This window comes from Squalius cephalus, assembly GCF_949319135.1.
Source record: "Squalius cephalus genome assembly, chromosome: 6".
In the NCBI taxonomy this organism is placed as follows: Eukaryota; Metazoa; Chordata; class Actinopteri; order Cypriniformes; family Leuciscidae; genus Squalius; species Squalius cephalus.
Window position 1 is genome coordinate 8,874,456 of NC_137127.1, and position 24,545 is coordinate 8,899,000.

The window sequence follows — 24,545 nt, forward strand, 5'->3', positions numbered from 1 at the left end:
ATTTTTATCAAGCTTGTATATTTAAGTTCAGTAATTTCACATAAATGGCAATGAAAATGACCTATTAATTGTCATTTAAGTGAAATAACTGAACTTAAATATACGAGCTTGATAAAAATGATCATTCTAGAAGAAAATTTCAGATAGCACTTAGAGCCTTTTGCATCTGAACTCTTCATTTGCAACCCACATTCAGGACAAATCATTTCAAAAAGTGTGGGCATGCTGAAAACAATTTAAAGTGATAGTTCACCCAAAGATGAACATTTTGGTTACCCATATTTTTCAATGAAAATAAGTATGGAAAAAAACTGGGACCATCAATTGTTTGGTTACCAACATTCTTCAAAATATCTTCTAATAATTCAGAGAGGTTTGAAACAACTTGAGGGTGAGTAAATGATAGACTTTAGATTTTTGGGTGAACTAGCCCTTTAACAGAAACTTTGTAGATAGAGTCTTGGGCAAATGGGTGAACCACAAAAATAAATAAAATAATATTACTAATAATAATATTTTGCAAAAAAACGAAGCCTATTTTTAGGAGCATTACAAACATTTGCATTGTAACATTGTTTTCATATAAATGTAATGCAAAAAAAGGTCTTATTTGCTGAGGCTGTGGGTTTCCTAAATGACTACGTATTCCCAAGAAATATGATTCCTTATTTTTTCTCTAGATTCTGGGATGACACATGGACATTTTTCCATGGGATTCACCCAAATGCATTGTTCACAAAGTGCTAAAAAAATATTTTAAGTAACTGAAAATGTGTGGAGTGCGTTTGTTACCTGTGCTGTGCAAGTGAGCGTTGGTGGCTCCGTGCCGGGGGCTCATGTTGGGGGAGCCGGGATAGCTGTCCTGTGACTTAGGAGAGCGGACACTAAAGCACCGTACCTCACTATCCGTACCATTCACCATCTCTACAAACTGCCGACACCTGAGGGAGGGCAGCAAAAAAAAAAAAAAAAAAAATTCACTGTTACATAAGCAAGATCTCACACACAAATACCCTCACTTCAGACTTGCCAATCAATTAAAGTGTCTGTCAACCAGGTTTCTCTTATCCATTATGCCTACTGACTGACACTGTCAGCTCAGCAATCCATTAAACTGTCTGCTTGTCGTTCAACTGTAATCCATCAAAGAGAAAGAGAGAGGAGTCAGCTCTCACTGCTTCCTTCCCACACATCCTGGCACTATTCCCACGGCAGCATCTGACGTCTGATGACATCCAACAGTGCAATTATGCACCTCCATGTAAGGCTTTATATAAAAAGTTTCATCTTCATGTCAAAACTAAATTCCAGCCAAGCAAGATTAATAGAGATGGTTTCCAAAGAAAAGTTTAACAGCGTATGCCCCGTAAATGCCTGTAACATGTTGAGAAAAGGGTTTATTGATATGTAGTGCTACATTGAGGGTCTGAATGCAGTTTTTCTTATGAACGGGATATCATGTTTTCAATGCATGACTAATGGTTTTTAAAGTCTAAGACCACAAGTCAATACAGAATTCAAATTAAGCATAAAAATACTAATTTTAATTGGATCTTTATACTTAAATTTTGAATAAAACAAAGAACATAGTTACCAGAAATATATTTTTTTCCAATAACAGAGATTTTGAACATACACTATCGTTCAAATGTTGGGGGTTGGTAAGATTTTTTAAATGCTTTTGAAGTCTCTTATTGCATTTACTTGATAAAAAATACAGTAAAAACTGTAATATTGTGAAATATTATTTCAATTTAAAATAAATATTTTCTATCTGAATAGAAATAGAAATTGTATTTTTTAGGGCTGTCAAACGATTAATCGCGATTAATCGCGATTAATCGCATCCAAAATAAAAGTTTGTGTTTACATAATATATGTGTGTGTGTGGAGTATAATTATTTTCTATATATAAATACACACACATGCATATATATTTAAGAAAAATTAGTTATTTATATATAAAATATTTATATATAATATAAATTATATATAATATAAATATATATACACAGTATATACATGCAAATATTTCTTAAATATATACATGCATGTGTGTGTATTTATATATAGAAAATAATTATACACCGTACACACACATATATTATGTAAAAACAAACTTTTATTTTGGATGCGATTAATCGCGATTAATCGTTTGACAGCCCTAGTATTTTTATATTTGTATTTTAAAATGTAATTTATTCATGTGATGTCAAAGCTGAATTTTCAGCAGTCAGTCTTCAGTATCTCATAATCCTTCAGAAATCTGATGCTGATTTGCTGCTCAAAAAACATTTCGTATTATTAATGTTGAAAACCATGCTAAATTATTTTAGGATTTTTTGATCATTAGAAAGCTTTACTGTGACTTTTGTACACTACAGTGCAACAGTCGAGTTCCCAGAAAAACTCGATACATTTTATCCATAAGAAAATTATTTTTTAACGATAACTTATTAAGCTTTAAAGACAACCTTAATGATGACCTACGAGGTTGGTAATTGGTAGTTGCTTCTGTTAAAGCCGTCAGCCTGCCTAATTTTAACTAAGTTTTAAAATAATCGTGTTTAGCAGAAATTTCCACCAATCAGAGTGTCGAAACAAGCAAAACGTGTCAAAAGATCTTGTTAGCTCTGCTCACTCCAATGAAGCACCACAAAAGTTTTAGAGCATGCTCTTTCCATGCTCTAAAATATATATATATATATATATATATATATATATATATATATATATATATAAATCTGACTGACTTTTGTCAAAGTAGATAAGCAAGCCTTTCCATTTCTTTAACTTCAGCTATCATTTGAAACCACTGATTTTAGTAGGTGGATCTTCAAATTGCATATAATTTAAAAGACATTGTTTCCCTTAAAACCTCTCAGGGACATAAATATTCAGAAGTATGGGCTGCGTAATGTATTATAAAAAAACATCAATTCAACAGGGTAGCTGACGTATGACTTGTAAGCGTTACTTTAAAAAAAAAAGAAGTTAAAAGGCAGCTTCTTTTCAACATTGTGCAACAGTATGACTAATCATATCAGAAGCAGCTCAGAGCAAAGCAACCATGAACCCCTTTTCACCCTGAGTGTGTGTTTTCAATATGAACACACATAACAAAAAAGAGCTTCATTCGTCAGAATGACTATAGGGCACTATAAAAACCTTCATTCAGTATAACACTGAGTAAAAGATTGCCCTAATCTCAGGCTATGTGTTTTCTGAGTACGCTTGCATTATGAAATCCAGACCAGAAAGCTGTGGATGTTCATATGCAACTGAGCTCTACTGATCCCCAGAGAAGAAAACACATTTTTCACCTTGCTTCAAGTTAAGCAATTCCTCTCGATTCATTCCACACAAAGTGGCACACACATGGTTCTCCAAGTCTGGTAAACATACTCACTTCAACATGAAGAGTAAATTGGGGTTGTGTTCTAGGAGTCCGGGGTACAACTGCTGTGTTGCGTCAATGGCTTCTCCAACACGTCCTGCCAATACCAGTTTCTGTATTCCTGTATGCAGAAAGAAGCAAATTAGATGAAGAAATGACTGGTGTGTTTTGCTTTTGTTTTTCTTTAAATGGTCATATCATACATTTTTAATCACTCGATCACTCTCCCTGAGGTCCACTTAGAATGTTAGTAAAGTGTTTTGAGCATTCATAATTTACTTTTATGATCATTTTATTTTTTCTCTGACCTTTTAAACAAGTGTTTTATTACTGCTGTGCCTTTAAGACTTCTATGTAATTGCCCTCCTCACATGTGAAAGGATACATGTGCTTACACACAAGCTGAGGGCGTGCTGTCGGGGGGGGTTGTTTCCAATATAGTTTTTAAATGTTCCATTTATCTATATCTCTTTGCAAAACCTGAATTACATTTTGACAGGTTCACAAAACAGTGCACAATGAAATATGTGGCTCAAACTGTTAAGATCCTTATAAAAATAAACTTCAGCCATTCAGTTGTTGCCAGTGCCACATAAAAATTATGGTAACATTAAATATTCAGTGTGTTGAGTAAAGCTTAAATCAAAGGCGCTTTTCTATCATTTTACACTGAGAAATTGATCAAATATTCAACGCTTTCAAAACCTTTACTGGTTTTGCTTAACCAGTAAAAAGTTAAGTTCCTCATAACAGAAATATTTTCCTACCCAAACCATAAATTACATGGGAAGATCTGTTATTTTTAGCTAAACTAGTTGACTTTGATCGAGTACTCACTCTGTCTGTTTTTTATTGAGGTTTGGTCCTCTTGGATCATGGTCTCTGTGGTTCTGGCAAAGGCCATTGCTGTGGCACAATACCCATGATGCACCAGGTAGCTGGACACCATACTGCAGATATAAACGTAAAAAGGTTAATGTGGGAAACATTATGAATCACGAATTAGCCACATAAGGCTGATCATACATGCATTATAAACTACAGCGAATAGAAGTAGATGTTTTATCAATATTGTGACTGCTGAATTTATTTTCAGGTGACATGCTGCTCACTTCTGCAGAACCGCCTGCCAGTCTCCCAGTCTTTCTCCGATGGGGAAGCGGGCGATCATGCTGTGGATCTTGGCCCTCCATTCGCTCATGTAGTCCTCAATGTCAAACACAAAAGGCTGTTGGCCAAAATTAGCATCTACTATCTCCCCTGGAGTTTGCAGCCCTACTGTGGGGTACAGGTTAGGCTGAAATGAGAGACAGAAAAAGAGAAAGACAAAAAGAGAGAGCTGAGAGACTGCTTAGAAGGTCTCCACGTTCTCCATCAGTAATTCTCAGCACAAGGAATCATTCAGTCAGTCACACCTTAACTGGAAAAGCCTCAAATGAAGCTTCATGCAGAAGCATAAATCCTCATCTGAGCTCATTACTAGCCTATGCCATGCTATCAATCTGCTGTTACTGGTGTTCATTTAGCAGACACAGAGAGACTTACAAATGAGGAATGCTACAGTGCAAGCCATTCATTTCAAGGGGAGAGTAACGTGAAGTGCCGCAATACGAAGATCCAAAGTTGGGCAGAAAAGTACAAGCTAGCACAGAGATACAGGCATGACGTGAAAAAATTAGGAAACAATATAGGCGGAAAGTTACATCCAAAATTCGGTGACACTTTATTTTAGAGTCCTGTTCCGCATGTACATACTATGTACTTATTACAATAACTGGGTTATAACTAGGTACTAACCCTGAACCTAGCCTTAAACCTAACCTTAACCCATGTAGTTATCTTATATTACAGTACTTTCTTGGGCAAGTACACTGTAAATACACATACTGTAAACCCACAATTCTAAGGTGATTTTTAATACAAACACTTTCAAATAAACTTCATTAATTTCCATTTTTAGATTATCATGATGAGGAGACAATATGGGCGTAAAGTTACATCCAAAATTCTGAGCCGATTTTTAATACATTACAAACATTTTCAAAGAAACTTTATTTCTATTTTAAATTAGATTGTCAATTCCAGTTCATGTGGTCTCAGACTCATTTGAGAACAGTGTTATTATATTATTATTTATATACAAGTATAGTATTTATTAATATTTCAAACAAGCTTTTATTTGTATATTTTCATTTTATTTTAAGTAATATTCTTATGTGCTTTTGTCATTTTTACTAATTTCTTACATTTATATTGAGCTTTAATTTATTTTTATTTCAGTTTTAGCCATTTCCGTACTTCAGCTTCAAACTTATTTCAGTTAGTTGCAAAGACAAAACAATTTTTTAAGTGTTTCATCTGATATTTACATTTTATATTATTTCAATTACACTGTTTGAGAGAGGTCTGTGTGCTTTACTTACTGGCAGATCTGTGAAAGCCACACCTGGAGGAACACAAAAAAAATGCCAGAACCGCTCAGTATTGTGGATTCAGAGATTACATAAGAAACTTTATCTTGAGTCGCTAAATTGATTTCTGAAGCATTAATAAGATTTATGCTTAAATCAATTTCCATTAAATTATTACCTAAACTGTGCCCGTTCTTGGTGTAAAAGCATGTGTTATTGATGAGGTTCACGCAGCAGCCAATGACGTCACCCGTTGTGAAGGTCGGGCCATAAGGTTGACCAGTCCCTGAGGAACAAAAGGAGTGTCCGTCGTCCCCATGATAACCATAGGAGTGCTTGTCCCAACCTAAGGTGAGAGAGAGAAATTCAGTAATTAAACTCGACAGCACTTGGATTAAAATACTGCATTTCCTGTTTGGGGTGAATTCGCAGAATCCTGTAAAGTGGATTTGAACATGCTAAAATAGACTTTTATCGGATGATAAAAAGCATTATCAGACCAAAATATGTAATATTCAAAGATGCATGGTATATGTAGAAATTTCCCAATTGTGTTGCACATATGTAGAAATATTCAGAGTTAGGGGGGCACAGATTTCGCTTGCTAATAAGGAATCTTGTTTCTGCCTCTGTACTGATATCTACAGGATGAGTCGGAGCCGATGCTAAGCCTGCAGCGTTTGATATGCCATCTGGTCTCCAGCATCATAAAATACTGCTTCTTACATAAATTATGAGCACCAATCTGATAATACTGATGGAAAGAATATATGATGGACAGCAGGACCCTGGGACAAAATTATAAAGGTGGACCCCAGCAGGCACAAGCGGGTGAAATGATCAATTATCATCAAATATCAACAATGATATTGTGGACAATAAAACAAAAAGCATTTTAATTGGAATTAATATGACAACGTGTACAAACAGTTAAGAATTGCTCAAAAGTATTGTGTCTTGCTTTGGACTTGACTGACATTTTGACACTGCTTGTTTGTTAATGACTATTTACTTGTAATTATTCCTCTCACTGTAAAAAAAATTACAATAATACAAGTTTATGTCAGTAGTTGCATATGCATAACTGTAACCACAAAGTCTTTTTACAAACGTGATGGAGAACCGCGGACCATATACGGCTCTCAGTGATTGCTAATGAGTAGATTCAATTAAAAATTCACATATTACATATTTAAAAATGTTACATAAGTGAATAACCATCGATGCCCGTTTTCTCATGTATAATACACCATCAAAATATGGTGTGGCACAACAAGCTCAAATTTAATTGGACAATGTGAAGTGGAGTGGTAATATCTCAGTCTTTTTCATAAATCGGTTGTAAACTACATGGCCACAGTCTGTTTTCAGTTTTTTAACAAAGGTGACATAGAAAGGTGAAATAGAAAAAAAGATAAGTATTAATCTTTACAGCCCGAATGGACAAATATGTGCGTTTGCGGAGCGATCTGGATCTGTGGTTTTGCATTAATGGTAGTGTTCAATTAACTCTTATTTACGTATGGCATTGAATATGAATATATCATGTTGGTTAAATTAAGTCTAAGTGCCATCTACAGGCCTATTATGTGAAATGTAGGCTGTTATGTGGCCTCATATATATATATATATATATATATATATATAGGCAGATGCTCCTTTTTTAGATTTGAGCCCCTGCCTCTGAGGAACTGATGCACTTATTGCCTCCCGCCCGATGATGTTATCTTCCCAGTTGTTCTAGAAAACTGGATATAACAACAAAATTGTCCTTTAAAGGCTTCGTCCACCCTAAAGCTCGTTCGAGGGGCAGCTGGACAAGCCTGTGTGTAAATTTAACAAGACCATTTGAACAATTCAGTAAGCCTCGGCTCGCACTGCCTCAAACCACCAAGAGGAGGAGTCTGTCTACCTCACTGACTGGGCTGAACTGAATCAAAACTTGTATGTGTGTTGGCAGACCATTATGATTAGTACATAATAAAAATGGTGTTGCGTAAGCAACTGTATTTGTAGTCACTACGTGAAATGGAGTAAACAAGTGCATTCTGTGAATGACAGACAGATGCAAAAAGAATGAAAAAATGAGGAAGTAAGGCAGTGGCTGATGGGGGCTTGTTGTGTGGTATTAGATTAATCTGCAGAGCAATGCAGGCTGGGATATTACTCCTAAAGCAGAGCTCAGTGTTCCCTTCATGCTAATGAAATGGGCAGAACTCCAGTATGGGATCAGAGACACGGAGGTCAGCGGGGCGTGTAAAACCATTACGCTCAGACCGCACACATAACCACACACGCAAACATACAATGCACCATACATTCTCATAGGAAAACACACATGACTTTAATTGATTAAAGTGTTTTGGAATCATGGGATGTTTAGTTATTTGCAAAAACCAAGTGAACTAAAGAGAGAGAAAAAAAATAGAAATATTAAGCATAAAAGATATTACAATAAAAAATAACTTACAGACATTTGATCACATTTAATCATTTGTATACATTTGTTTGTGTCATATATATATATATAGCACCTACAACTAGAGAAATAATATCCTTCTGTTGGCTATAGAATCCAAACTAACTAGAAAATACATTGGCCACCCTACATGCGTTTGTCTATATTTCCACTATATTCCAAAGCGCTCTGACAAAGAGTGGTTTAAGCAGAGAGCACAGAGGTCAACGAACACACAATTTGTAGTCAGCACGCACATGCCGAATTGGCTAGATTGCTCCAAAGCATTTCAAAGGCATCAGGCACAGTGGAGAAACTAACAAGCAATTGACAAAGTCACTTGATTGGTCAGAGGGATCACAGGAGGGTGACATTAACCCAACTGTGCCCAAAATACAGACCTTTTTTCTTATACAATCTACACCATTGTTCAAAAGTTTTGATCTTTCTATATATAAAAGAATTTTGAATAATTGTATTATGGTTTCCACAGAAAATATTAAGCAGCACAACCGTTTTTTAACGTTGACAATAATAAGAAATGTTTCTTGAGTCCCAAATCAGCATATTAGAAGGATTTCTGAAAGACCATGTGACACTGTTTAGAAAATTCCCAAAATTCAGCTCTTCCATCATAGGAATGAATTACATTATAAAATATATTTAAATAGAAAACTTATTTTGAATTGTAATAATAATTCACAGTATTGCTGTTTTTACTGTATTTTTGAACAAATAAACGAGAGACTTCTTTCAAGAACATTTGAAAAAATCTTACCGACCCCAAACTTATGAACAGTAGTGCACATTTACTTTTCCAACTTTCATCAAGCGTACAGTAGGATAAGCATTTAAGTATTGCTTTATACACTCACCTAAAGGATTATTAGGAACACCTGTTCAATTTCTCATTAATGCAATTATCTAATCAACCAATCACATGGCAGTTGCTTCAATGCATTTAGGGGTGTGGTCCTGGTCAAGACAATCTCCTGAACTCCAAACTGAATGTCAGACTGGGAAAGAAAGGTGATTTAAGCAATTTTGAGCGTGGCATGGTTGTTGGTGCCAGACGGGCCGGTCTGAGTATTTCACAATCTGCTCAGTTACTGGGATTTTCACGCACAACCATTTCTAGGGTTTACAAAGAATGGTGTGAAAAGGGAAAAACATCCAGTATGCGGCAGTCCTGTGGGCGAAAATGCCTTGTTGATGCTAGAGGTCAGAGGAGAATGGGACGACTGATTCAAGCTGATAGAAGAGCAACTTTGACTGAAATAACCACCCGTTATAACCGAGGTATGCAGCAAAGCATTTGTGAAGCCACAACACGCACAACCTTGAGGCGGATGGGCTACAACAGCAGAAGACCCCACCGGGTACCACTCATCTCCACTACAAATAGGAAAAAGAGGCTACAATTTGCACGAGCTCACCAAAATTGGACAGTTGAAGACTGGAAAAATGTTGCCTGGTCTGATGAGTCTCGATTTCTGTTGAGACATTCAGATGGTAGAGTCAGAATTTGGCGTAAACAGAATGAGAACATGGATCCATCATGCCTTGTTGCCACTGTGCAGGCTGGTGGTGGTGGTGTAATGGTGTGGGGGATGTTTTCTTGGCACACTTTAGGCCCCTTAGTGCCAATTGGGCATCGTTTAAATGCCACGGCCTACCTGAGCATTGTTTCTGACCATGTCCATCCCTTTATGACCACCATGTACCCATCCCCCCACCCATGGCTACTTCCAGCAGGATAATGCACCATGTCACAAAGCTCGAATCATTTCAAATTGGTTTCTTGAACATGACAATGAGTTCACTGTACTAAAATGGCCCCCACAGTCACCAGATCTCAACCCAATAGAGCATCTTTGGGATGTGGTGGAACGGGAGCTTCGTGCCCTGGATGTGCATCCCACAAATCTCCATCAACTGCAAGATGCTATCCTATCAATATGGACCAACATTTCTAAAAAATGCTTTCAGCACCTTGTTGAATCAATGCCACGTAGAATTAAGGCAGTTCTGAAGGCGAAAGGGGGTCAAACACAGTATTAGTATGGTGTTCCTAATAATCCTTTAGGTGAGTGTATATCAAAGAGCTAGCTAATATGTACTGTTATGTTTCTACAGCACGATGTGCTTCAAATGTATTGCTAAATTCATTATTGTCTACTTACATATTATATCTTCATTACGTCCACTAGTCTTAGCAACGTCTTGAGTCTGCCGAGATGTCCACTTAATGGATTGTCGTGAGCATATTTCAGAAATTCAGTGTCAGCTTAACTGAAGCTAAAACTTATTTACTCCACCTGCTCAATTAGGTCTTTAATTTAGCAACAAATTTTGATTTAATTTGAATCAGTCTTACTACTAATTACATTTCAATTTAGTCAGTTTAACTTGAAGTTATCAAATCATATGCTTGTACAAAATGATAGGATAAAGCAGCCTACATATTTTTCAAATTCCAAATATTGTGTAGAGTATGTTCCACATACTATAGTATTCAGTCACATTTCCTTTTTAACATTCTGCATTATGATAATGCACACACGTTTCATTTGTATTTTTCCTTCAAACTGGATTTTGTTTGGTTATGGTGTCTTTTTTCACTGCAGTTAGTAATTTAAAACTAGTCCAGTAGCAGCTTGATGTCCTCTGCCGTGTGAATGGATGCTCTGTCAGAATGAAAAGATTTTCTCTGATTAATTTTAGCTTTTAGCTATGAATAATTATGACAAGGCTTTGTGATCTCAGAACATTCTGTATGTCAGGTAAAATCCATTGAGGAAAACCAATAATGAGATCTAGGTCTCCTCTCCTTCCCTTTGAGGACTCATGAGGAACAACACATTACAAAGTTATTTCCTGAGATTGAGGAGCACAGAAAGAAAAACCCTGGATTCTCTGCATTTGCAAGGTCATTCTCACAGCTAATGTTTTTCAGGGCATGCTGAGGCATGTTCATGGCCTGAATTACAGACTAAAGGATATTAAAAAAGTGTAAGACAAAAAAAAAAGTAGAAGACAAATGATCTTAAGCTACAAGACCAGACTCAAAAGTGAATCGTAATGTCAGCACTGGCCTTTTCATGAACAGTGCACGCAAGTGCATAGAAAAATAAATCTGTTCATAATCTTTATCAAAATGTAATAACTTGTCTTTTAATCTTCAAAGCTCTTCCTCACAAACAACTTTACTTTTTGGCTCAACGAATCCCTCCCATCCAATCGCATGGTCCCATTCCGGTATGTAACACCCACTTCACACAATCCAACCATTTTCGATGGATGAAATCAAGTCCCTCCCAACTTTTCTCTCTCCAATATTCTGCCAGAATTAAAATCATTCTTCAGTTACCTACAGTTCACCATGACCCATGGTCAGGGCTGGGCAGCATGACAATATATATAGTTACCACGGTATAAAATAATCTATCATTAGAGATTTTGCTATATCGTGTATATCGTGGTATGTAAATATATAGCACTATCGACATTTCAGAGTGATGAAATACATGAATGAGGATATAAAGAGCGTGTTTGATGTTAAAAAGAGTTAAAGAGCAAAATATCTTGAAAAGGAACTCGGTGTTCGTGCTGACTGGCACCCTGGCAAAGTGCACGCACAGAAAGCTGGGAATTGTCATAAGCTGGCAATCGTGAATTTGGGAAGTGCTCAGTGTTCAAATGTGTTATCAAGCACAATAAGCAGTGAAAAAGAACTGACTGGCGCACAGCGTAATCGCACGCAATCGAAAATTCAGTTCTCTTTCAAGTCTTATTGCGCTTGAATGGTCGAACACAAACGCAATTATGTCAAAATTCCCATCTTGAGGAGTATTCATGTAAACACAGCCGGTTAGGTGTAAACTGGATGTGTATCAGTATAAAGATCCGTGTGTTTGGTCTTAAAGTGACAGCAGCCTAATATACCTACCTGCTGCTCATTAATGTGAATCAAACAAAAGAGAAAATAACTTACTCTTCTTGACTGAATAACTTATTTTTAGCTTTAATAAGAATACATTTAAATTTAATTCATACAGTGAAGACTATGCAATATTTTATTTTTACATTCTAATATAAAATTTCTGTACTAATTCTAACTGCATGTTAAATAAAAAACTATTACACCTGAAAAACTTAATTTGGTTGATTCATATTTTTGCTATATTGTATTTGTCCAATTGTTTGTAACTTGCTTCTTTTTTCTTATTTTTAATAACAGAAATGAGATGATGATGTGATGTATATCTTTATCGTGAAATAAAATCTCATAACATGACAATGAGATACCCATGGTGAGCACATCATCCCTTTAGTGTACATACAAGCACAAACACTCACCAGGCAGTCTGTTCATGTTTACCCCCTGGGCAGACAGTCCAATTCCCATGTACCTGGAAACACCAATGAGACAGGACAAATGTTAGCTTTACGAAAAAATTAGGACACTGTCACTGATAATCTCTGAAACTGTATTTAAACCATATATTATGCTCCTGATAAAGTTACTATTCAACTGGGTTTAGTGACAGTTAATTTGAAAGGTCTAGAATTAAACAAAAAAGGTCCGAATTATTTGTCCTGCATAAATAAACGAGATACAAGAAAATAGAATTGGCATTTATACATTGGTAGATGCATTTATATAAAGCGATTTACATTGCATTTAAGGGAAAGAATCGACAGAGTGAAGATATGGTTACATGAGTATAATGTTGGTGGCAAAAAAGGTCCATTGTCTATTGTCAATAGTGTAGCATGTATAAGCACATCTCTAACAAGTCACATTCGAAACAAAAAGCTTTCTGTTGGTCAACGTGGTGAATACATGACCAACCTGAACCTGTTGCAAAATGGCTGGATTTCGCTTATGAAATTTGCTGAATAACAGTAGATGTGACCACACTTTAAAAATAAATACAAGAAGAATCAAGTATTTAAATAATATTGTAAATAAAATAATAAAATTAATGGTGATTAGACTGAAGAGCCCCTTCCCACAAGTGCTGAACAAGTAGGAAGTTAGATGTGGTATATATTAAAAAGTGCTAAGTGAGTCTGGGAGAGAGTTACACAGCCTGGGATCACAGTGGCTAAGGGATGACTTGACACTTTCTAGTCACAACTCACAACCTGTAAGTTGCAGTTAGATGACCTAGTAGAACAGGAGCAATCCTGCTGGAATATATTTAGTAGTCACATTGCAAAGTGGTCACAGGAAAGGGTGGTACCCTTTTCCATTTATTTTTGGACAATGATATCCTCAAACCGAAGGCATGACAAACACCAACTACTGACTCAAGCATGACACATGGTTTCAGAGCAATTATCATTCTGAGACTGTGAAAACACCTTTTCATTCATTTCAGAATATCTTAGTATTTGGTTCATAGTTTTGCTTTAATGAGCAACCAAAAGTTTGAGTAAAACCTGATGATCATGTTCTTCATAATGATTTGAGAATGATCTAAATTTTTCTAAATTGTTCAAAATTTTTTCAGAGTCCTAAGATTTTCAATGTGCTCTCAAACTTTTGAACCCCACTACATGTAAAACAGATCTGATACCTCTTCTCTTCAAATTGCTTCCTGTGATGCATCTTTCCAAATTATAAACAAATCTTGTATCTTGTAACACTATATACAAATGCCTTCAACCAGAAGCTATTTGCACTTACCCATCTCTTCCTTTGCTTACGATCTTCACCTCAAAGTAGTAGATGCCACAAGCAGCGGGGATGGGATGGGTGGCCCGAACAGACGCTGCATCCTTGTGGTTTTTTCCGTGGCCTAAAGCAAGACGGAAACATTGAGGGAAATGAGTCACTGACCAAACACACCCTCTGATATAAATGACTGTCCACATAAATAACAACAAAGTTCAAAAAAGTTTTTGAGGGGACAAGGGTTTTCAGCTAGGGATAGGTCACGATGGTTGACGACAACAGACACTCTCCAGTTGTTTTCAAATGCATGAATATATCTTATGCCAGCAGCCCATAAGAAACACATCCAATAGGGCAAAGGTGAATCCAAAACGAAATACAGGGCTTCATTCCAGCTGTCATTTTCGCAGTTCTCCAGACAATCACTATATAACATTCTTTCTTCTGTGGAACATTAAAAGAACATATTTTGAGAATTGTCTCAGAGAAAGACATTGGTCACCAAAACCAAAATATCTTGTTTTGTGGTTCAAAGATAGGAAAATCAAAGAAATTTTCATAGTGGGTCTAATGAAGGCACAATAGCCAATGCGATTAAGGTATTTAAATAAACTATTGTATGGGCCCTAAATGGGTTTGCTTTGTTCATGGGTTCCATGTCGTCCTATCTGAATAAGATACTGGTGCTAATTCATATAGGGCCGACATGGAACCTAATTAGCCCAAGTATGGGACTAATTTAGATAGGGCAGACATGGAACCTGTGGGCCCATACTCAATCCCATATTGTGCATACATTGGCCCCACCATGAAATGTTGGCTGGGGAATGATATGAGGGTGAGAAAATAATGACAGAATGGTTTGGGTGATTTGGGTAACTAATTATTTTCAAATGTTAAAATACTCTCCTATCCCAATTTGATGTGCAGAGACATCTATAATTAAGCTGAGGTTGTATTCCCAAAGAATGCAAACAGTGTGGCAATAAAACATTGCTATGTTTGTTTGAATGGTCCAACATGTCAACTTTTGGCTCAACCAATGGCATGAGTTTGTGGTGGGACTACCTGTTTGTGAACACATTCCCCGCCAACAGTTTGTTTGTAGACGGAGTGTGTTTGGAAAACCTGTTTAGAGGGAATAATTTTCTCTTTTGGTGCTGTTAGTGGTCCAGAAATTAAACAATGCACCTTTAAAAATGACTAGAAATTATAAAAAGTCAACATGAAAAAAATTACAGTTTACCTTAAGAGACTTAAGTCTTGATGTAATTAATGAGTAATTAATTCAAAAGGGAATGTTTTTAATCTTTTGTCAAAATGTTACAACTTAACACACTGAAACGACTTTCCTCCTCTACTTTGAGCTCCTCCCCTTGAACTACAAACTGCACTGGTCCATTCTGATTGGGTAAGCCCATTTTCATAAGACCAAGTTATTTCTGATGCATAGCCTAAATCAACTCTCATCCTGTTTCACTCAAAAGGTCAAATTATGCGAACAAAACTGATTATGAACGGCATTTCATGGAGTCTTTTAAGTTAACATGTAATACACTCTGACTTCAACATTTCAGCTCATTTCAATTGTGAGAATGAGTGTCATTGCCGTCTAAGCCTCCATGTACCATAGCAATGTGCTCCAATCTCCTAATCCATTTTCCTGCAGGTTGCTAACACCTGCCAGCATTAATAGACACTCAGTATTAGATTCTGTGAGGCCAGGCTTGCCTCTTGAGCCAATCATTTACTCAAACCTCACTGCACTTCAAGAGTCTCATGTTTAACTTCTCCGTGTGAACGTATATGGACGTATCTTTGTGTTTATGTGCCCCAGACCTGTAACTTAACCCACATCTGCAGTTTGATTCCAGAACACCATGTCTTGGTGCTACTGTATGTGGTGGTTTGAAGCACAAGTGTGTAAAAAATGATGTACTAAGTATTCATTTATGCTTCATCATCACCATATGATAACTGTAATAATATTAATCACTTTTATTTTTAGCATCCCAAGTTCTGCGGTCAAGCCACAATAGGTTTGTCTGCCAAACCCAGACAAGCATTCACAATCAAGAACACACAAAATCTATTTATATTCGTGGCTCACACAACCAGAGTAAAGGCAGAAGACCCTGTATGTGCAAATCCCCGACTCTCTCTTTCAACACACACACACTACAAATGCACATACGTGTGCACGCTCCTGCCCGCCCCCTGCTCACACGCTCAATCTATTTATACATCATGCCATGACCACACCATTCTGGGAGCACAGAACAGCGAGAGGACCTTGGGTGATTCTCTCCTTCTTTAGCTGCTTGTCTGTCTGTCCCTCCCTCTATTTCTCTGCCAAACATGTTTAATGCACAAAACACAAACAGCTTTCATACAGAGTCCTCCTCTGCAGTGCATAATCATAGGTCTGGTGCATCATAAAGCGCTGCTCTAATCCAGTGTAGGACATATCATTTTTTTATTGTATGTTCTGCATCTGCGCTAGCTGCTTTCAACATGCCTCACTTTTCTCTTATTTTGTAATGGGGATGAGCCAATAATTTGTTAACACCTTTAGGACACATAACCAACTCATTTCCAGTCTTGACACAAGGGTGTATCCCACATAAACTGTGAGAGTTTACATGCATGATCTTACACTTATTCTACTTAATAACACAATGGCATGCATGTCCTATAAAATATCCCAGAAATCGAGTGAGAGAGAAGCCCTGTTTCCACTTGGTATTAAGATGCATTTTCGATGATCACAAGTGGCCAGCCAAGACGCATTACCATTTACACCTGTATTTTCATGCGTTTCAGATGCGTCTCCTGTGACCACTTGCGTTCGGATTTCGTCGACACCCTCCCCTCTTATTTCGCCACACATACATAACTGTCACTTTCGCCGCATGAATACTGTTGAATGAACCAGGCTTACGCGGCTTACAAGTAAATATGAATATGATGCAATATAATATAATGCAACATCCTGTATTCATTGGTGGTGCTGGGGGTGGGGGGTACCATCTCCCAGAAATTTGTTTTTGCAGGGTGGGATGTCTGTAATAATGTTTTTTTAAAAATAATATATTTTTGAAGTACAGTATGCACAATTGTAGTATTTGTTGAATCGGATTCAATTCATGTCAATTTAACAGAACATTTCATTACTGCATTACATTAATGACCCTGTTTACACCTGGTATTAAGATGCATTTTGGTGGGTCGTAACACAATTAGATGAGAGAGACACATTCCTGTTTACACCTGGTGTTTTAATTCAGCAATTTTAACCACTTCTGTCCTGATTTCTTTGAGGGGAGGGTCTATGGGTGGATAAATGTTTGGGCTTTTTCAGATCGTTCAATCTAATGGACGGAATAAGCTCAAGCAATTTACATATGAACGTGACCGGAGACGTCAGAAAAACATATGGAGAGCAGCAGTTTCCGTTTCTGTTCTGATAGCCGCAAGATCACGCTGAACACTGTGAGTGTGTGTTAGAAACCAGGAATGGTGAGAGAACATTGTGCTTGGTACATTTTTCATCTTCAAGTTCAAACCAAACTTGGATCTTCAGCTAACAAAGTTTAAATCCCATTTGGCGGAGAGTAGGCAGTCTTTTGTGGCTGTTCGAACGCATTCGACCACATTAACGTTTACACTACAAAAGCAATCCGGTCAAATCTGTGATCCAATCGACCAAAATGCATATTAATACCAGGTGTAAACAGGGCCATTCTTACTTTAATGATAATTTGAGGGAATATGTGCTTAAAGTCAGCATGAAATGAAAATTCACCAATCTTCTCTGGTGACGTACGCTGAAATTCTCCAAAGATTTTGTCCACTTAAACTCACCCTGTCTTACAATCAAGTGCAAGCTCACATTCAGCCGATGTGGCTCCATCCAATCAACAATCAATTGAATCAAGTTTTACATTTTTTATTTTTTCCACAAAATCAGTTTATTCAAATACGGAAGAAAAGCTCTCTCGCTCTGTCCGTTTCATCGCAACTTTAAATTGTCATGAAAAAGACCGCCCAAGAGGACGTCTGACCGACATGTAAAGCAACCAATCACAGTTCGTTTTGTTTCGCGTCATGTTTAGGGCCATGAAAATGTCGATGTCCCTAATACGATAACAGAACAACATGCATCAAATAAATTATTAATTTAAGAATGCTGTGCAAGTTTACTGCAACAATGGTGCTGCGAACTTTACACACTTTTGAAAATCCACTGTAGTTGACCCTGATATGCGCTCATTGTCATAGTTGAAAACACAACAGCTTCTTCCATGAGGGGGTTTGGCATCACAACGGCTTTGTTTCCAGGCAGACCGTTAAAGTCCAACTGAAATCAAAATTGACCCTATTTACTTTGTTAGCGTATATTACTAGTCTTGTGGTGAAAAATTTATCCGTGCAAGTTAATACACAGAAAAAACTTGTTTGCCGTCGTAATCTTTAATCAAAGTCTGAAAAGTTACTTCCGGTCTGGAATGGCGTTCCTTCTCTGATGATGTAGGTTGGACGGCTTGGGTTGGGATTGAAACGCTTAACCACTCCCCTCAAACCGTTAGTCTGTTATGAGCAGAGATGGAGAGGAGGAGCGCTAGAGTAAAACCCTGCCCTCTGTTCAATATTCCTTTTCACTGGGAAATACGTCACAACACTGGAGAAAAGTCGTTTGCAACTTCCGGTTCACGCTTTAATGAACGCAAGACACGTCTCCTGGAAATCCTGTACAAACCAACAAATCAGATGATGACTACAAAACTCCCAAAGTATTTCTCATTTTGTGTGTCTAACGCATCAGACATTCAGCCAGCACTCCAAGGCCGAGACACTAGAATGATTATAATTCCCTTTACTTGAAATTCATGATGGGAGGAAACATAATATGAAAAAATAATAATAATATTATTTTTGATAAGGAGTGAAGTATGACTAAGAAAACTATGACTAAGAAAAAAAGTAGTAAATTAATGGTTGGTTGCATGACATACTTATACACTCTCTCATATAAAAAAAAAAATCAATCAGCATCACAGAATTACACTGCTATCTGGTAAAGCTCTCTGACAAAACATCTAAGGGAAATGTGGGAGCTGTACAAGGCTACAGCTGGCATCCATAATAACATCAGCTAAGCAGGCAAAAAAACAAAACTACAATATGAGAGAACAAAGACACAGGGAGAGAAGATTGGGAGTGTTGTGCTAGTGTTAGCAAACAGGGTTTCACAGCTTCACAGAGACACTAGGGGGAAACGAACACAATCTGATGATGTCACCGCACCGACTAAACATGCATGATTGGCTCCTCAGACAGGCAAAACCCCTCTATAGGCAAACATTACAATGAGCTTAAAGGAAACAGAGTCCAACAGCATGCACACAGGAAATGGATAGCAGTCCACCGAACCACACGGAAACAATCTAGGCTTAAGTTATATTTCTATCTATTCATCTTGCCTAAATCTTGCACAGACACTGCAAAGTCTGCATCTGCATGGTGTAATGGGGGCTCACGTCCTTGTCAGTGTGACGATGTGTAAAATGAGGTCCACATTGCGAACAAAGATAGAGAATGTGCCTCTCATGTATTTTCCACGTGTTTCATCATGCACAGGCTGATTTCTTTTTTACATGCATCCTAAATAAAGATGAAGAGCCACATCATTTTATATCATATAAAAGCACAAAATCGCATAGATTTTCATCAAAATATTTGACAGCACATATCTATTGTGCTTGATGAGAACATGATTCAAAGATATTACCTAAAATTCAGTCTACAGAAACAGAATCTGGTACACTGGCCAAAATAGCACTGAAGGTTAATAGACTGCAGGTTAAATTATCTATTAAGTGGAGCTGGTTTAAATATATTGCTACATGATGTATATAATGGCTCTTTAAAAAAACAGATTATAGAAACAAGCCTTTGTTTTATCCTAATCTAATCAAGGCAATCCTCCTTTGAGGATAAACTGACTAAACAGTCCGGCTGACAGAACAAAAAAACACAAAGATCCTTAACAAAAAGGAAGGACAGCAATATCAGTGTATCAATATCCTATGACTCTTAAAAACCAAATACTTGGCAAACATCAGCCACCATATGAAGTGGTAAACATACCCATAGCCTGAAAGAGGATAGTGGCCAATGAGGTACAATTTTCCACAGACACAAAGCAGTGTACATTACCAAAATAATGCAGTGTTGTTCATTGCTGGGTCAAAGGGGATGAAATAAACTTTAAGGATAAACTTCCCACTGGACCTGGGCATTATTAACACAAATATACTGTCTGTTTGACAGCTGTCAAATGGAACACACATCATGTAAGAAAATGAACAGCTATAGTCTACTACACAAAAGTGACCTTCAAGTGAAGTATTGGACAACAGGCCCACAGACACACAACATTATTATCAGAATTAGGTGCATTATAACAGCATTTGTGCCTAAACTAAAAATAACCAGGGTACATGTTGGTAACATTTCAGTAATCTGTCAGACAACTGACAACACAATACAGCCTTTTACAAACCTAATAATTCACATAGATGCTACAACAAAAGAGCTCATTGTTATTAAGACATCACTGAATATCACAGTTTTAAACTGATTTTTAAATGTCAATTTAAATGGCAAGTCAAAGTAGCTACTTTATTGTGACTTAAAAATCATACTAGCAAGTTTACACTAGCAAAAGTATTTGTAATGCACACTTGTGTTTAGTAAAATGTGTTTAGTGTCTATTCAATTAGCTATTAAAAAAAAAAAGTATAGCAACTATATTGTTATAACTAAACTAACTAAAGAATAAGTAATAAAATTACATAAATTGTTACTAGTAAACTGTACACCAGCAACAATTACAGTACATACAGCAATGGCATGCAGTGGTGTTCTCAAATGAGGAGGCAAGTCCTGACGCTTTTTTTTTTAAATAAACCAAATGTAAATTCATGTCCCAGTTACTCTTAATGTTGACACATTTTCTTGATTGAATAAATAATACATCAAAGGAAAAAGAAAAAACAAATACAATTCTATTTTGTATTCATTAACTATACAATATAATTAATGTTCTTTTTATTAAAACCAATTTTTACGTTTATTCTAAAATAATAACTAACAGCAGTACCAATTTAAACAATATATTTTATTAGTGAACTGATGTTCCGATGTTCTTTTTAATAGTCAACTTATTTTTATCAGTCATCAAGGTTGGTAAACACTGTCACAGACATGATGTACCTTTAAATTCACCAAGCTGATTGCTCACTAAAAAAAAACACATTCATCATGTTTTCAGGCCATTTCAAGTTTGATTATTAGTTATTTACTTACTTTTTAATTAGTCTTCCCATTAACGCCATAATTTTGTTAATTCAGATCGATTCGTGAACGCGCACGAAAACAAGAGGCAGGATTTATCCCACGAACCAATCATATCCAACCATGACCAATAATATCTAATGAGAGCGCGAATGCGTGATGAGGCATTGCCTCCTCTCATGAGAGTTTCCCCCGATCATTGTCAATTAGGCTACCCCTCACAAAACCCACTGTATGCTTTGGGGGTCTGTTAAAAGTCAATGGGCTCAGGGGAAGCATTGCCCGCTGGTTTCACTGTTGAACACTGTTACTTTAGTGTCACATTTTGTAATATTTGTTGCATTGTTTTATTTTTGTAATATGGGTTATTTTCTCATCCAATTTTTTGAGGAGGCACTGCCTCCCTTGCCTCCTCGGAGGAAACGTCTCTGACGACTAAAAGGCACTGTTGCTGTGCGAATGAGCACATTAAGGGTTTTCTGTTAGAACGGTGTTGTGTAAGCGGCCCCTAAGTTAACAATTAATGATCTTTGCAACGGAAGTGAATCAATCAAAACTAACTTTAGCTGGACAATAACTTTATTCTAGAGCTGCTGTAAAGCCAAAACAATCTCTGTTGCTTTAATTTCCTATTATCACTGTAAAGCTTTTTTGAAACAGTCCATATTGTTAAAAGCGCAATATAAATGAAGGTGACTTGACTTGATACAACTCCAGTTTTAAATAATTAGGGCTAGCTGATATGTAAACTACAGATTCCCATAGAATTCAATGGCAAAAATGTGCAATTTGTTGACAGCAACAATGCAAGTTACTTGGCACTATTGGGACAGTGACTAAAGGCAAAGAAATACTAGGCCTAATAAATAATAAGTTCTAGGGACTAACTGAATAGATACTAGTCACTACTGGAATGACGACTAGTTTAATGTATGTCTAATGTCTAACTAGTGAAATTGAGAGCAGTTACTGTAGGATTATTCAGCTGTAATCAAATGATAGGTTCAACAAAAATAGATACTACTTGGCCTGAAAGAATATTTTTTAAAACTGCTAGCCAAAACCATTGAAAGCCCATAGATTGCGCTCTAATTAGACTGATAGTTCTCAAAATAGACTGCTTTATTATATATTTACTAGAAGCATGTAAACAGTTGTTAAACAAAAAATTACATCTGCACTGGGTAAATTCACAGTCCCCCCCCTGAGGCGACCGGGTCAGTCGAAAAGCCACAACAGTTTAAACAGCTAGTGTTGTGGAATTCGAATTCATTATAATGGCGAATTCGAACGATTCGAATCAATTCGATATTGTTCGTCAATACAAATGCGCACATGTTCGTGCGTCAAATATATCAGACAAGCACAACAACAACAAAATAAAAAACATTTTCAGCTATTTGTTTCGTTGTGAACGCGCCGCGCGTCCTTATATAAATCACCCGATAGCGGATAACAAATACACTTATGCAATGCGGAGTAAACTAAACAAGCATTTGCGATTCATTGCAATGGTGTAGCTGCTTAGCTGCCCTTATTGCCCTGCCGTGGCTAGCTAGCCCCAGCATCGACTAATTCACCGAAAGGGAGTTCAAACCATAAGCTTGGCAAACCAATAACACTTGACGTTGTTGACATGGCAATAGGTAAAAGGTAAGTTAGGTGTCCAAAAAGCTAGACTCTCCAGTCGTGCTTATGCCCCAAGCTACTCTCGCTAGCCGAATTCTGACATGACGGTTTGCTAAATGTCAACCCATTTGGACATTCCTCTTTCCTACTATGCAACAAAGCAGAAGGGGACGGAAAAACACAGCTCAAACTAGATCGGGGGAGAATGCATATACTCGAGTGCAGCGAACCAGACGGGATTGTCAAGGCCTATGGGTTGACAGTTCAGCGTGTGTCACATCTGTATACCTTTGTAATGCACCCGCAGATTATTCTGTGAGAGCCCGATGTAGCTGTACTTATCCTTGGGGCTCCAAGATCGGGGTAAGGGGGTCTCTTCCTCATTCACGGCCGGGTACAGCCGCTTCAAACGCTCGCTTAGCTCATGCTCTTGATAATTAAAAGCAGGATCTCCTGTTAGCAGGCTCCCCGCTCCAAGCTCTGCCATTTTTGCTTATGTTTTTGTATTCCTTCTAGTAATCCTACCCTGTTGTGCCAATCCGCTAAAAAGGAGACAGCGCTAGACTAAGGAGAAACACACACACACACAGCAACGGGGAGAGAGAGATGTCCCCGGATAACAGCCGCTCGCTCGACAGTGACGTGTGGGTACTGTAGTCGAACACAAAGCCTGCGCAGTGCACGCGGCTGACATGAGGGAAGTGCCGTCAACTACATGACCCATACCTAATTCAACTGGGGCTGTAAAACGCAGGCTAGGATTTGTAGTTTTTATGTGTATGGCTACTTGATTTTTATGAAAGTAAACCATTGCGAAATGAAACAATCTCGAATCAGTGACTCGGTGGTTTGTCATTTATTCAAATGTGTGGTGATAAACTCATTACACTACTAGACTCTGGCATATAACTCTGTCACTCTCAGCTATTTATGTAACAGACTTCATGTAATCCTTATCCCAAACTCTTGGTCTGTGAAGCAGTCATTTTACCTGATTGACTTGACTTTATTCATTTAAAGTGTACTGATTGTTTTCTGTGTTAGGGTCCATAACATGACGTGCATATTTTTGTTAAAATAATTTGATAAATTCATGACATATATCACGTTATTCTTTTAAAGTTCCTTTAGTTTGAATCCCTTTTTAGTACATTTAAATAATACATGTTATTGTATGTTTTGTTATCTTAAAGTTACCCCCAAAATGTCAGGTGGTGAAACTGTCTGAACAAATGAACAGACTAAGAAAACTATTTAAAATGCTGTCTTAATAATACAAAGTTAAAAACTATTTTAAAAAGTTTTATACATTTCAGTAGTTTTAAAGATGTTGAGATAATTGAAAAACTTTTGTCCAGCAATTTGTACATTCTCAAATGTCAGAGTGGCACAACTGCAAACATGGCTCTTTTATTATGAATCGACAAGGTAATAACAGTAAACATGAAAATGCATCATCCAGAGGAGCCCAACTGATCCTTGTGGCAGAGTGAAAAGGTTTGTAGATCTCTCTCAGATTGGTACACTTTCCCTGTCAGGTGGTACAACTACAGTATATATCCATATTTGGCTGTACCGCCTGACATAAAAACAGTCAACAAATGAATT

At 37.1% G+C, this 24,545-nt stretch overlaps 1 protein-coding gene across 2 annotated transcripts in view; it reads right to left on the reverse strand.

The window, feature by feature from the left end:
- The window catches only part of ranbp10 (RAN binding protein 10), a 30,438-nt gene extending 6,768 nt beyond the window's left edge, over nt 1-23,670 (reverse strand). Inside the window, exons 1-9 of one of the 2 annotated variants that reach the window (XM_079873731.1) lie at nt 23,226-23,670; nt 13,962-14,073; nt 12,626-12,678; nt 5,987-6,154; nt 5,821-5,843; nt 4,510-4,694; nt 4,235-4,347; nt 3,410-3,518; nt 793-941 (exon numbers count right to left, since the gene is read on the reverse strand). In XM_079873731.1, the coding sequence (XP_079729857.1) occupies nt 793-941; nt 3,410-3,518; nt 4,235-4,347; nt 4,510-4,694; nt 5,821-5,843; nt 5,987-6,154; nt 12,626-12,678; nt 13,962-14,073; nt 23,226-23,424 (1,111 nt within the window). In that variant the 5' untranslated portion in view covers nt 23,425-23,670. The remainder of the gene's footprint in view (nt 1-792; nt 942-3,409; nt 3,519-4,234; nt 4,348-4,509; nt 4,695-5,820; nt 5,844-5,986; nt 6,155-12,625; nt 12,679-13,961; nt 14,074-23,225) is intronic. The other variant, XM_079873730.1, reaches the window with a different exon arrangement.
- Between the last annotated feature and the right edge of the window lie 875 nt (nt 23,671-24,545).